Here is a 12,063-nt window from a genome sequence, read left to right as displayed (position 1 = left end):
GCACTGATAATCACTCAAAAAATAGGAGGTGGGGGTACAAGCACCAGTCCCTGACAAACTATGCTGGGAACCTACAAACCCCAATCGCTGGTGTCACTTCCTCTCCAGGCGTGTGGCCCCTCAGCTGGTGATGTGGTCAGGTCTTCATGAATCTGCCCCTTTGTGTCTTGTTAAATGCTGTGACCTCTTCAACCATCTGATCTGTGCGGGTCCTGAGTGTCAGACCCCTTCCCCACCAGTCACATATTACTGACTTACTCTTAAAGGGATTTTCTGGGACTTGCATATTGGTGACCTATTATAGGGGTATGTTCACAGTTTTCAGATTCCAACTCAAACCTGTGTGTAGTGTATGACTGGATTCAGTAGTGCGGCTCATTTCCAGGTTCTCCTCACAATCAGAAGTCTCTTTGAGTGATCAGTTTTCTCTCCTTATTTTGTTCTTTTCTGACCAAAGATTTTTTCCCTTTTTATTTTTTCCTCTCCACCTCTACAAAAACTTGCTGTTGACATTATTGAGACAGTTTTGTTTGCAGCTGCTGCCCCCTGCTGAGTAGAATCCTGTATGACACATCTGCATTGTGTCACTCTGTATTAGGCGTAGTTTGCTTTTTATGCAGCAGTGTGTACAGGGGACAGGTCGTGCTTTTCAGTAGTGTCAGATGTATAAGTGGACAATTGGCCTATAGAATCAATCACTTATGTCTATATACTGTTTTATTGTGCAATGCGTCTGTCCAAGGATTCCACTAGAGGATCCTAGAGATGGAAACGTGAGATGCTGTAGAACAAGGTGTCAGTGGAGTCTTATCTTGCAGTGGTGCAGCCTGTGGATGAGATCTAACACCGCTAACCTGCTGCAATCCCAGCCTGGTTTGTGGACTTTAGTATTCATGCCAAATGGTGTGGTTGGCCTTAGTATTGCAGCTCAGCTCATGGGCCAGATCTACAGTGCAATGCTGAGGGGGTCTCTTCATTAGATAATATGTATAGTTTTCTATATACGGCAATGGCTGTATTTGGTATGGCAGCTCATCTCTATTCCCTTGAATGAGATGGAGCTGCTTGCACTACCATTATCGGTCATAAGTAAGAGGTGGCCTCATACAGGTGATCACATCGTGGTGACCTGTCTTAAGATAAGTTATCACTATAAGTCCATATTTGTGATAAAACACCCGCTCAGACATTACTATAGAACAATTAAAACAATTTATTTAAAAAATATTGGACTATTCCACTGTACCATGTATAGCAATAAAGGATTCTTACAATAAAACATCTTTTATACAAGTAATATAAGAAATATCCATGGAGGGGCGCTCTGCAGTGTACACACTGTACGTCTGAAATGACATGATTCGCTGACACCTTTGCCCATTTGTACAATGATTTTTAAAAAAAAAAAAAAAAATAGCATCAAATTTCCAAAATATACAATTAATGCAAAGCTATACACCACGAGCTGGATCACCGGAGCGGGCGCTAACAGAGTGGACAGTGAGTGGCGAGCGGATATGGCTTCATGACATACGAGTGATCCGGGGTCCTGGTTACCTCATTCTGCCGGCCGCTGTGGCACTGACGTAGTAGAAGCTCCCATAATGCACTTTGATGCTGCAGATGAGTGGGGGGAGGTGGGTGGTAAAAGACAAAACCATCTAAGTCCTATTTATAATGGCCATGGCAAGTCACTGAAGTCTACCGGGCCCCCGAGTCCTGCGTCGGCCTCCAGGAGGCTCATGATGACGGCCATCGCTGCTTCATCGTTGGAGGGACTGCTGGAGCCGTGGTCTGTTTCTATCATATCGATCCCCATTTGTGAGTTTTCACCTGCACAGACAGAAAAAGAGATGAATAAACTGAAGCCGAATCAGTCTCCAAAGTAAGTGTACACAGGACAGACCCCCCCCGCTGCAGAATAGGGCACCTACAGGTGAGTCCACGGGACAGACCCCCGCTGCAGAATAGGGCACCTACAGGTGAGTGCACGGGACAGACCCCCCGCTGCAGAATGGGGCACCTACAGGTGAGCGCACGGGACAGACCCCCCGCTGCAGAATGGGGCACCTACAGGTGAGCCCACGGGACAGACCCCCCGCTGCAGAATGGGGCACCTACAGGTGAGCCCACGGGACAGACCCCCCGCTGCAGAATGGGGCACCTACAGGTGAGCCCACGGGACAGACCCCCCGCTGCAGAATGGGGCACCTACAGGTGAGCCCGTGGGACAGACCCCCCGCTGCAGAATAGGGCACCTACAGGTGAGCGCGTGGGACAGACCCCCCGCTGCAGAATAGGGCACCTACAGGTGAGCGCACGGGACAGACCCCCCGCTGCAGAATAGGGCACCTACAGGTGAGCGCGTGGGACAGACCCCCCGCTGCAGAATAGGGCACCTACAGGTGAGTGCACGGGACAGACCCCCCGCTGCAGAATAGGGCACCTACAGGTGAGCGCGTGGGACAGACCCCCCGCTGCAGAATAGGGCACCTACAGGTAAGTCCATCTGGGACTGATATGCTGCAGATTTTATAACAGAATTGCTGAGGTTTTGCAGATTTTCTATTTCACATGCGAAAATCTACAATGAAAATTGCTGAATAAAGTGGCCTGGGGAATTATTGATCTGTGCGGGGCCCCATACAGATCAGCTGTTCAGATAGGCTCCAGGCTATACGCCTATTGATGTGGCTGCTGTGCCGCTGTTATTACTTTTATAGTAGACAGTCGCACACGTTCCCTGTCCACTATCGGCTTGCGATGCCTTGTGGCTGCAAGAACAGCTGATCTGTGCTGGATCTGGGTGTTGGACCCATGCAGATCACATACTGATGGTAGAATAGGACCTCATCCACAAAGGTTTTTTTTATATGAGTACAGATGGCTTTAAAACAGGAATTTGGAAACTAAACCGCATCAGTTATTTGCTATACAGATGTAAACCCTTGATGTGAACACTCCCCAAGCTGTGCATTAACCCTCTGTGTGCTGTCCTTACCGAGCATTGAGGAGTTGTCAGAGTAGGGAAAGCCGGAGTTGTCCTGCAGCTGTCCTGTACCTAACCCGGAGATGGGCATGTCCATGGTGCCGCCATTCATGATCTACAGGAGAAAGAGGCAGAAATGGTTGTTTACACCTAATCCCTGAGGAGGACGGACATTACTGGCTGTCAGGTAAGAATAGTGACCGGTGTTTTATATCCTCTTCTTGCAGAAACTTTAGTGACGTTTTATAAAATAAATGGGAACGTTACCTTTTTACCCCCAGGAGAGGCGGTGTCGGGGGGAGGGGTGCTGGTGATATTTAGTGGACTTGACCCACAGCTTGACGGTGAAGAGCCTCGTATTCTGTACAAACAAAATCACCACATTAGATTAGTCCGGTTCAGGCCAAGGCTTCAGTTATAGGAGCAGAATCTAAAGATCTGTCATTAAAGGGGCTCGGCAGAGTCCAATAATATCGTATAGGACTGGTGCTATATACAGTGGACAGAGCAGGAAGTAGAAGAAAGCTGTGTTTCTCTTGAACTGATCTGTAACCATATACATTATACAGTGCACCCTGATGTAAGCCGGCTACTATACAGTGTACAGAGCCAGAAGCCGTCCTGAACAGTGACTTATATCCTATGCACTACATTGCAGGTTAGACACAATTGTGCCACAACTAACTCCACCTGGGTCACCAGAATTTCTTGCGTATTTTACTGGGGGACACAGCACCATGGGTATAGACCTGGCCACTAGGAGGCAGACACTAGGGAAAAGAACAGCTGTTGGCTCCCCCTCCAGGCAATACCCTGCCACTGCACTGTGCATGAATTCAGTTTGAACCTTTTCGTAGGAGGTTTCACAATCTGACTCGGGTCTGTGTAGCAGTTTTTTCTTTAGCGTGTACGCCACACTAGTCTTATCCCCCTGCGGGCACAGTGCTCTTCTTGAGAATCTTGCCAGTCACCCAGTCCCCATCCTCTGCTTGTTCCATCGGCAGCCAGATATTCCGGTGACCCCCTTTGATGATATCCCTCTTCACCTTCTGTCCTGGGAGATCGATTTCCTGGTGGCCATTTCCTCCACCCGAGCTGGCTGCCTTTTTTTGGCAGCCTCCCTTTCTGGTACTCCACAAGGTTACGATTGTCCTCAGTCCGCCACAGTCTTTTTTTCCTTGTGTAATTTTCCTCTCTCCCCATCGATGATTTGGCCTTACTCTCTTTCGGCTCGGTCCCCAGGCATTCATGTGAGTGCTTGCTCTTCCCTGTCTGGTTGTTATCTGGGCGATTTGGCTCTATTTCGTCCCCCGCTGAGGGCCCTGGCTACGGCCTGTCTGCTTCCATCTATCGAGGGCTTTGATTTGAGACAGATTGGTTTAAAGGTAAGGCTGTGCCCTTCCGTGTGGCTGCTCTCTCCTCTACAGCTGTTGGCGCTCCCTGGGCCGCTGGCATCAGGCTCTCACTGAGCCTCCATGTATTTTCTCTACGTTTCACCAGGTCCATTCTGTGGCCTCTGCTGATTTGGGTTGTAAGTTTCTGCAAGCAGCTGAGCACTAAAGGATTGCATGGCTGTGTTGTTCCCAACCTCTGGGACTGCTTTGTCCTCAAGTCAAATAAGTGAGAAAATGGGATTTTTGTACTTACTGTAAAATACTTTTCTCGTTGTATTCACTGGGGGACAGATCCTGCTCATTTCTTCCCCTGCTCGAGAGCGGTCTTGGTTCCTTTACGTCTCTCTCCTACTGTTACGGTACAAACTAAATTCATGCACCGTGCTGTGGCAGGGTATCGCCTAGAGGGGGAGCCAACAGCTTTTCTTTTCCCTATATGTCTGCCTCCTAGTGGCCAGGTCTATACCCATTGTGCTGTCCCCCCAGTGAATACAAAAATCCCTTTATTCTGAATCACAACTATGTAACTATTTTTGATACAGATAGAAAATGGCCACTAGGGGGAGCAAAGTGAAGCAGATTCACATTTATTGATGGGAAGAATTAATATCATGGGAAGAATTTCTCACTAGATTGATTTTAGCTTCCAGTTTGTTGGGAGTCTGCTGTTATGCATTTCTTTCTAGAGAATCCTCTCCACTTTTGCTGGGGACATCTGACTCGCCAGGACAAGCACAGACACTTGTTATTCATGCAACACATCCTCACTAGGGCAGACACAGACCTATCTATTCTGAACGCCAGGAGGCGCTATTGCATGCAGATAACTGCCATATTCCTATATATAAACCATACATTACGGTGTTAATCCATAACATGCTTTCAGTCCTTTACGTCTGTATACTACGACTCTCTGAGCTATGGGTGGTTCCTCTCCTGATACATCGCAGAATGTGGCACTGTCACTTTAAAAATATTCACCTGTGAATTTCCATGATCTCTTCAGCGATCATTCTGCCGATCTTCCCAGCTCCAGCTCTAGTTCCTCCAGGGATGCCGGGCACGGTCGGGTGGGTTCTCTTTGTGCCACCTGGTAATAAATAACGCGTTCCGTCAAGTCCCTAGAAATAACAGCTTCTAAATTATTTTTTGCCCTCCACTAGAAATAAGGCCAAATGCACAACCAGGTGCTAGAAAAAGTCTGTGCTAAGCATGGACCCATACACGTGACAGAAACAAAGACTGACAGTAATCAGACCTGTCTTCATTTTTTGGTGGCCTGACCTCATTGCCCCCACAGAGATGAATGGGTGCATGTGCGATCAGTAGTTAAAAAACCCAAAACTTGGTCATGTGCATTAGAGCTAGGTCACACTGGAGGGCTGTACCAGGTTGGCACTAGATGGCATACACTGAATTTGCATCAAATGTGTAATTTACATTTTGTCCCCCTGATAACCCCTATCTGGTTTCTACTATTACGGGCCTATCCCTGAGCTTGTACCAGGACAGCGCCAATCCCAGTAATGGTTACAAGCCGCGATGCTCACTTGCTGTAGTGGTGAGTGTAGGTACTGCAGTGCAGTGTTGTCCCATAGACTTCAGGAGGGAAGCGCTGCAGTACCAAATCCTACCACTGTTTGTATGGTGACTAAGCAGCGTGACTCCCAGACTGTAAACCAAACCAGGAGACGCATGGGCCCGAGTGTCAAACTCACACACAGAGGCCATCAGTCGTAGACACCGCATAACCTCTTTCAATACCTCCACCATTTAAGATTTTTGGACTGTGACCTTTAAGGTGCCATTAGTCAACGACTAGACTCACCTTCTCCAGACTGCAGGACGCTATCCATGCTGGGAGGGGACGCGGCTAAATGTGAGAAGGCGGAGTCTCCACTCTCTAAAATATTTGTTCTGCAAGAGAATAAAAACTTAACCTTGCGTAGAAGGACAGCGCCATTACCCATAACAACAGCGCCCAGTGAATAACAGTGTAGTATTATTTTATTATTATAGCCTATTTCAAGCCCATATTTTTTTTTTTTTTTTGCATTTTTGTGTCAGATACCAAGAACTGTAACATTTTTATTTTTCCATCTAAATTGATGGGGGCTTGTTTTTTGTGGTACAAACTATACCGTCTAATGGCGATATTTTGGGGCAAATATAACTTAATGATCAAACAAAAACGGTAATTCTGCCATTGCCCTATTAAGGGATAAATGGGACCCCCACCGATCAGACACTGCTGCATCATCTCAGGTGACCAGGACTAGACAGAGTATATAACAACTTACGATACAACGGTGTTGGTGGAGACGATGTATTCCACTTCTTTGGTCCAAGGGTTCATGAAACTGAACCAGCGACTCTTCAGGGTGATGAAGGAGCCATCTTTGATTTTAAATTTGTAACAATTTGTGGTGATTTTTTCTCTAGTCTGTAAAACTGGAAGGAAAACAGGACAAGGAGGTCAGTGACATTATATGGTGAGGACCAATACTGGGTGTAAGTACAGGACACGACCACTAGGTGGCAAAATCTTGTCCCTCTCCTATTTTTACTATCCTGCACAGCGCCACACTTGACCATAGGTTGTAAGTGAAGTTGCAGTTGTGCTCTATTCACTTCAATGCAATACCAGACGACCCATGGACAGCTGTGACGCCGTTTCTGAAATAGAGCCGCCATATTTTTTTCTAATCTTGAAGAGACTTGGAGTTCTTACCTTGTCTATGGCACTCGGCAAGATTCCCAATGTCGTCTTGATGAAAATACTCGTAACACGACGTCCCTAGAAGCTCTTGTGGTAAGTACCCTAAAATGGCGGTCGCCCTGTAACGTAAAAGAGCCACAGTTATTATACCGATAAATGGAGTGCTGAACTAGGGTAACACCAGACAATGAAATTTTCAATGTTTGTAATAGTTTTATTTTGAGCCAGAATACCCCCCCCCCCCCCCCCCTTGCATGGGACCTCCAACAGCCAAAGCCCAACAGGTTTGGACTGTCACAGTCACATGATATCACAACCTAACACCATAGGGACACAACGTAAATTTTGTCATGTGACACGACATCCTGTAACCCTAGTGTAGCAAAATTGGCAAAAAGGAAGAGATCAGGAAACTGCGGCCACAATATATTTCATGTAGGATTCGAGAATTATCGCCATTCCGTCTCCAACCACAGTCCTTACCTCTGATCTACAAACACGAATTTGCCATCAATGGCGTGCCGCGAGACGTACTCCGTGGACTTGACTCTGATCTCGCCGTTTGCCGGCTGCGGTACTATGTGCGGGTGTAAGCGTCCGATGGCAACAAGGCAGCTTAGATTACAGCCCTCGCTATCTGGTTCGTTGTCCTCGTCGAGGCCCATTTTCGTAGGCGGCCAACTCTTTAAATATCCAGTGCTATGAATAGTGCAAAAACTTTTTCGGTCTCCTGCAAAGTAAAGAAAAACAAAAAGTTCTCTAAAACTGGAGGGGGTAATAGTCACAAAGGCAGTACCTTATCTAAGAGGAAGGGGCTCAGAAAATGTGATATACAGGACACCGCTAGAGACGCAGCTTTGGGAAGGGGCTCCTGTTGTACAGACAGACAAGTCCAAGCAGAAATTGGGGAAGGTGGTGGTGGGGGGATTGTAATAATCAACCCCCCCCCACACAATATTCACACGTGCACAGACATTCTCACCTTTCTTCTTCGAGCAGTTTGATGGGAAATCTTTATCTTCTACCTTCACGGAGGGTCTGTTACATTTCATCCTGCAGAAGAATGACCGCCGGGCTCCCGAGCATAACCGTGATGGGCCGGGGGTGATGTCAGTCTTAACGGGGAGACCGGCTATGTAAGATCAAAAAAAAACAAAAACTTTACTTCTATACTATAGAATATAGACAGTTATTCCCACACATGCCTAAAACTTTTGTATAGCATTTGTCTTTGGTCAGAATCCAGTACACTGCAATGGAAACCATTCTGATACAGGGCTCCAAAGCCCCTGCGTCCCATACAGTTACAGATGTAGGCTGCAGTACCCGGTCTGACCACTGCGCAGAACAGCGCTGTCTGCTTCCTGCTCCGTACTCTTATCTGCTGAGAACAGGTGGTCGGTGAGGGTGCCTGGTATTGTACCCCCACTCACCTGATATGAAGAATAGGTTACTAGTAGAGATGAGCGAGTACTGTTCCGATCAGCCGATCCGAACAGCACGCTCCATAGAAATGAATGGATGCACCTGGTACTTCCGCTTTGACAGCGGCCGGCCGCTTAACCCCCCGCGTGACAACTACGTCCATTCATTTCTATGCGAGCGTGTTCAGATCGGCTGATCCGAACAGTACTCGCTCATCTCTAGTCACTAGTAATTTTAGCCTGTAACCTCCTCAGCTTTACTGAAGAACATGCAAACACTTTAAGGCTGTAAGGTACGTGGTGAAATACTACCTTTCTGCCAAGCGATCACTTACTTTTTGCGTCGATTAGCCTTTCCCGCGGGGCCGTGTCCGACGACGACAACTGCTCCTTTACTTTGGCGATGTCTTTTGGATGTAGGTAATCAAATAAACTTTGCCCAATCAGATCGTTCTGTAATGGAAACCATGCACCTCATTGGTCAGTGATAAAGCCCCTCCCCTCATAATTTGTGTACTGAAAAGTGTCGCTGACTGCTGCCTGAAGACTGTAAGTGCACCAGAGAGTCTGTCAGAGCTGAAGCCCCTGTTTTATTTGCTCAGAGCACAACCAGAATCAATGGTGTCAGTCTGCACTGCCAGCGGAAAAAGGCTTTCAGACTGACAAACTGATGACCTGTCCTTAGGATCGTTCGATAACGTAAGTTCAGTGGGAGTCTAACACCCAGGAACACCCTGCAATCTTACAAAGCACAGTTCCGCATATTGTATAGTGGTTGTGCTAGGTATTGCAGCTCAGTCCCATTCACTTGCATGTGACTGAGCTGCTTACAGGTCACGTGGCCTATTAAGTGGTAGTCACTTCCCAGACTTGATCAGTGGAATCAATTATAAAAATCTGGAAAACCCTTTTAAGGCCCCCATACATAGTAGAAGAAGGTCAGCCAAACTGGGTATGGGGGGGAAGGGAGTGCCTAACGAATGCTAAATTTCAATGCCTGATGTTTTAGTTCTCAGGGGAGACAAGCTGCTGCCTGGGGCGAACAGAGGTATCTGACAGTCTCCACTCAGAACACATGCATGCTTGGCTGCGGGGTCTGGGCACCGTTACGGAGGGCGATGGCCCCTCTTACCTGACTGTAATTAAGGATCTTGAAAACGGATTCTGATACAAACAGGATCTTCCCGCGGTCGCAGCCCACCACAAAGAGGAATCCGTCTGCTGCCTGTCAGAGACAAATACATTTTATTTATATCTCTCTCTATACAACTCATTTATAATCTGCCCAATAATATACACGATGAACCTGGGGAAGAGTAACCCCTAACAATCTGCATGATTTGGTTCTAAATTATCAAAAAGCACTTCTGCACATACAATAATTTAAAGGGATGTTTCAGGTCAGTTCATCAATATATAAGATAGGTCATCCGTATGTGATGGCAAGGGGCCCAACTCACATGAACCCCACAGATCAGATGGATTATATGGTTGGAGGGTTCAGTGATTCTTTGACCAAATACCAAGCACAGCGCCATACGTTGTATAGTGGCAGTTTTTGGTATTGCAGCTCAATCCTATGCACTGAGCTGCTGTTGTAGCAAATGTCATCAGCACGGGAAGAAGCCGCATTGCTTCTTCAAATCCAATACAAACAGTGAGACTGAGGCTTCCTTTCTTCACTATATAGTTCCTCTATAACCCCTCAGTCTTCTCCTTACACAGGGATCTAGATCACTTCAGGGTCCCTGACAGCCGAGCACCCAGCCGGCTCCTTGCAATGCTGCAGCTTTACAGCCCAGGAGCCCGTGCTGCGAGGTCACACAGGTAAGAGGATTGCCAGAGATTTACCTCTAGAAAGCCTCATCATTGTCTAGAGATCTGAAAACTTTCTAGTTCAAGGAGCGAAGAAATAAAGCAAAGAAAATATCAGAAACTAAATCCTACAGTTATGGATAGAAGACACTTTATCTGGATCAAAGTGACCCCCAACAAGTGTGTTATACAAGGTCTACATCAGACACAGACGGGCGCAGGGATGCAGAGGTTAGTGCTGGGCACGTCTGCTAGTTACACCCAGTGACTCACTGTTACCAGCTGCCCAATCTTATATCATTTCCTTTCTACGTTGGAAACGCCATGAAAAGAGAAGCGGTAATAACAGCCGGGTCCAGAGACCAAGCAGGTGGAGCCCCCTGCAGCTCAGCGTGTGATGGGACACGTCAGAGAGCTGACACGGGACAACAGAGCCAACATGTTTTATTAGGTGCATTTTTGTACTCTGACAGTGTAAAGTATGAGCCTGAACATGTAGAATATCACACAGTACAGAGAGCCCTGACTGACGGCTCAGAAGTGTCTCTACAAGAGAGAAGTCTGCAAAACCTAAATCACAATACTATCTAAATACATTGTACTCTAGAGCTGCGCTCACTATTCTGCCACTGTGTACGTACATTACATTACTTATCCTGTATTGATCCTGAGTTACATCCTGTATTATACTCCAGAGCTGCGCTCACTATTCTGCTGGTGCAGTCACTGTGTACATACATTACATTACTTATCCTGTATTATACTCCAGAGCTGCACTCACTATTCTGCTGGTACAGTCACTGTGTACATACATTACATTACTGATCCTGTACTGATCCTGAGTTACATCCTGTATTATACTCCAGAGCTGCGCTCTCTATTCTGCTGGTGCAGTCACTGTGTACATACATTACATTACTTATCCTGTACTGATCCTGAGTTACATCCTGTATTATACTCCAGAGCTGCACTCACTATTCTGCTGGTACAGTCACTGTGTACATACATTACATTACTTATCCTGTACTGATCCTGAGTTACACCCTGTATTATACTCCAGAGCTGCGCTCACTATTCTGCTGGTGCAGTCACTTTGTACATACATTACATTACTTATCCTGTACTGATCCTGAGTTATATCCTGTATTATACTCCAGAGCTGCGCTCACTATTCTGCTGGTACAGTCACTGTGTACATACATTACATTACTTATCCCGTATTATACTCCAGAGCTGCGCTCACTATTCTGCTGGTACAGTCACTTTGTACATACATTACATTACTTATCCTGTACTGATCCTGAGTTACATCCTGTATTATACTCCAGAGCTGCGCTCACTATTCTGCTGGTACAGTCACTGTGTACATACATTACATTACTTATCCCGTATTATACTCCAGAGCTGCGCTCACTATTCTGCTGGTACAGTCACTGTGTACATACATTACTTATCCTGTATTAACCCCTTGAGCCCCCTTAACCTACCCTGAGAATCAAGTGCTTCAGTTCATCATCTGATAGGAATGAGGGTTTGTAGTTCGCTTCTGTATATGGATTTGTAGCACCTGTTTAAAATAAATAAATAATACTGTATAATATATCAATTTAAAGGGCCGGTATCCCCAAAACCAATCACATATTACACTACAACATTGATATAAGTGAATGGGATGACCTATGAGCTCTGCACCCCTCTTTATAATAACTGTGAAGCCCCTCC

At 46.4% G+C, this 12,063-nt stretch overlaps 1 protein-coding gene across 1 annotated transcript in view; it reads right to left on the bottom strand.

Moving 5' to 3' along the window:
* Positions 1-1,234: 1,234 nt before the first annotated feature.
* Positions 1,235-12,063, bottom strand: part of BMAL1 (basic helix-loop-helix ARNT like 1) — a 36,301-nt gene continuing 25,472 nt past the window's right edge. Inside the window, exons 8-19 of the mRNA XM_075281295.1 lie at positions 11,829-11,908; positions 9,659-9,751; positions 8,862-8,979; positions 8,085-8,234; positions 7,586-7,832; positions 7,115-7,221; positions 6,684-6,834; positions 6,212-6,300; positions 5,365-5,473; positions 3,257-3,350; positions 3,002-3,104; positions 1,235-1,833 (exon numbers count right to left, since the gene is read on the bottom strand). Of these exons, the coding sequence (XP_075137396.1) occupies positions 1,673-1,833; positions 3,002-3,104; positions 3,257-3,350; positions 5,365-5,473; positions 6,212-6,300; positions 6,684-6,834; positions 7,115-7,221; positions 7,586-7,832; positions 8,085-8,234; positions 8,862-8,979; positions 9,659-9,751; positions 11,829-11,908 (1,502 nt within the window). The 3' untranslated portion in view covers positions 1,235-1,672. The remainder of the gene's footprint in view (positions 1,834-3,001; positions 3,105-3,256; positions 3,351-5,364; positions 5,474-6,211; positions 6,301-6,683; positions 6,835-7,114; positions 7,222-7,585; positions 7,833-8,084; positions 8,235-8,861; positions 8,980-9,658; positions 9,752-11,828; positions 11,909-12,063) is intronic.

This window comes from Leptodactylus fuscus, chromosome 7, assembly GCF_031893055.1.
Source record: "Leptodactylus fuscus isolate aLepFus1 chromosome 7, aLepFus1.hap2, whole genome shotgun sequence".
Lineage (NCBI taxonomy): Eukaryota > Metazoa > Chordata > Amphibia > Anura > Leptodactylidae > Leptodactylus > Leptodactylus fuscus.
Note: the sequence above shows the minus strand (reverse complement) of the source record. Positions and strands in the feature narration are given on the sequence as shown.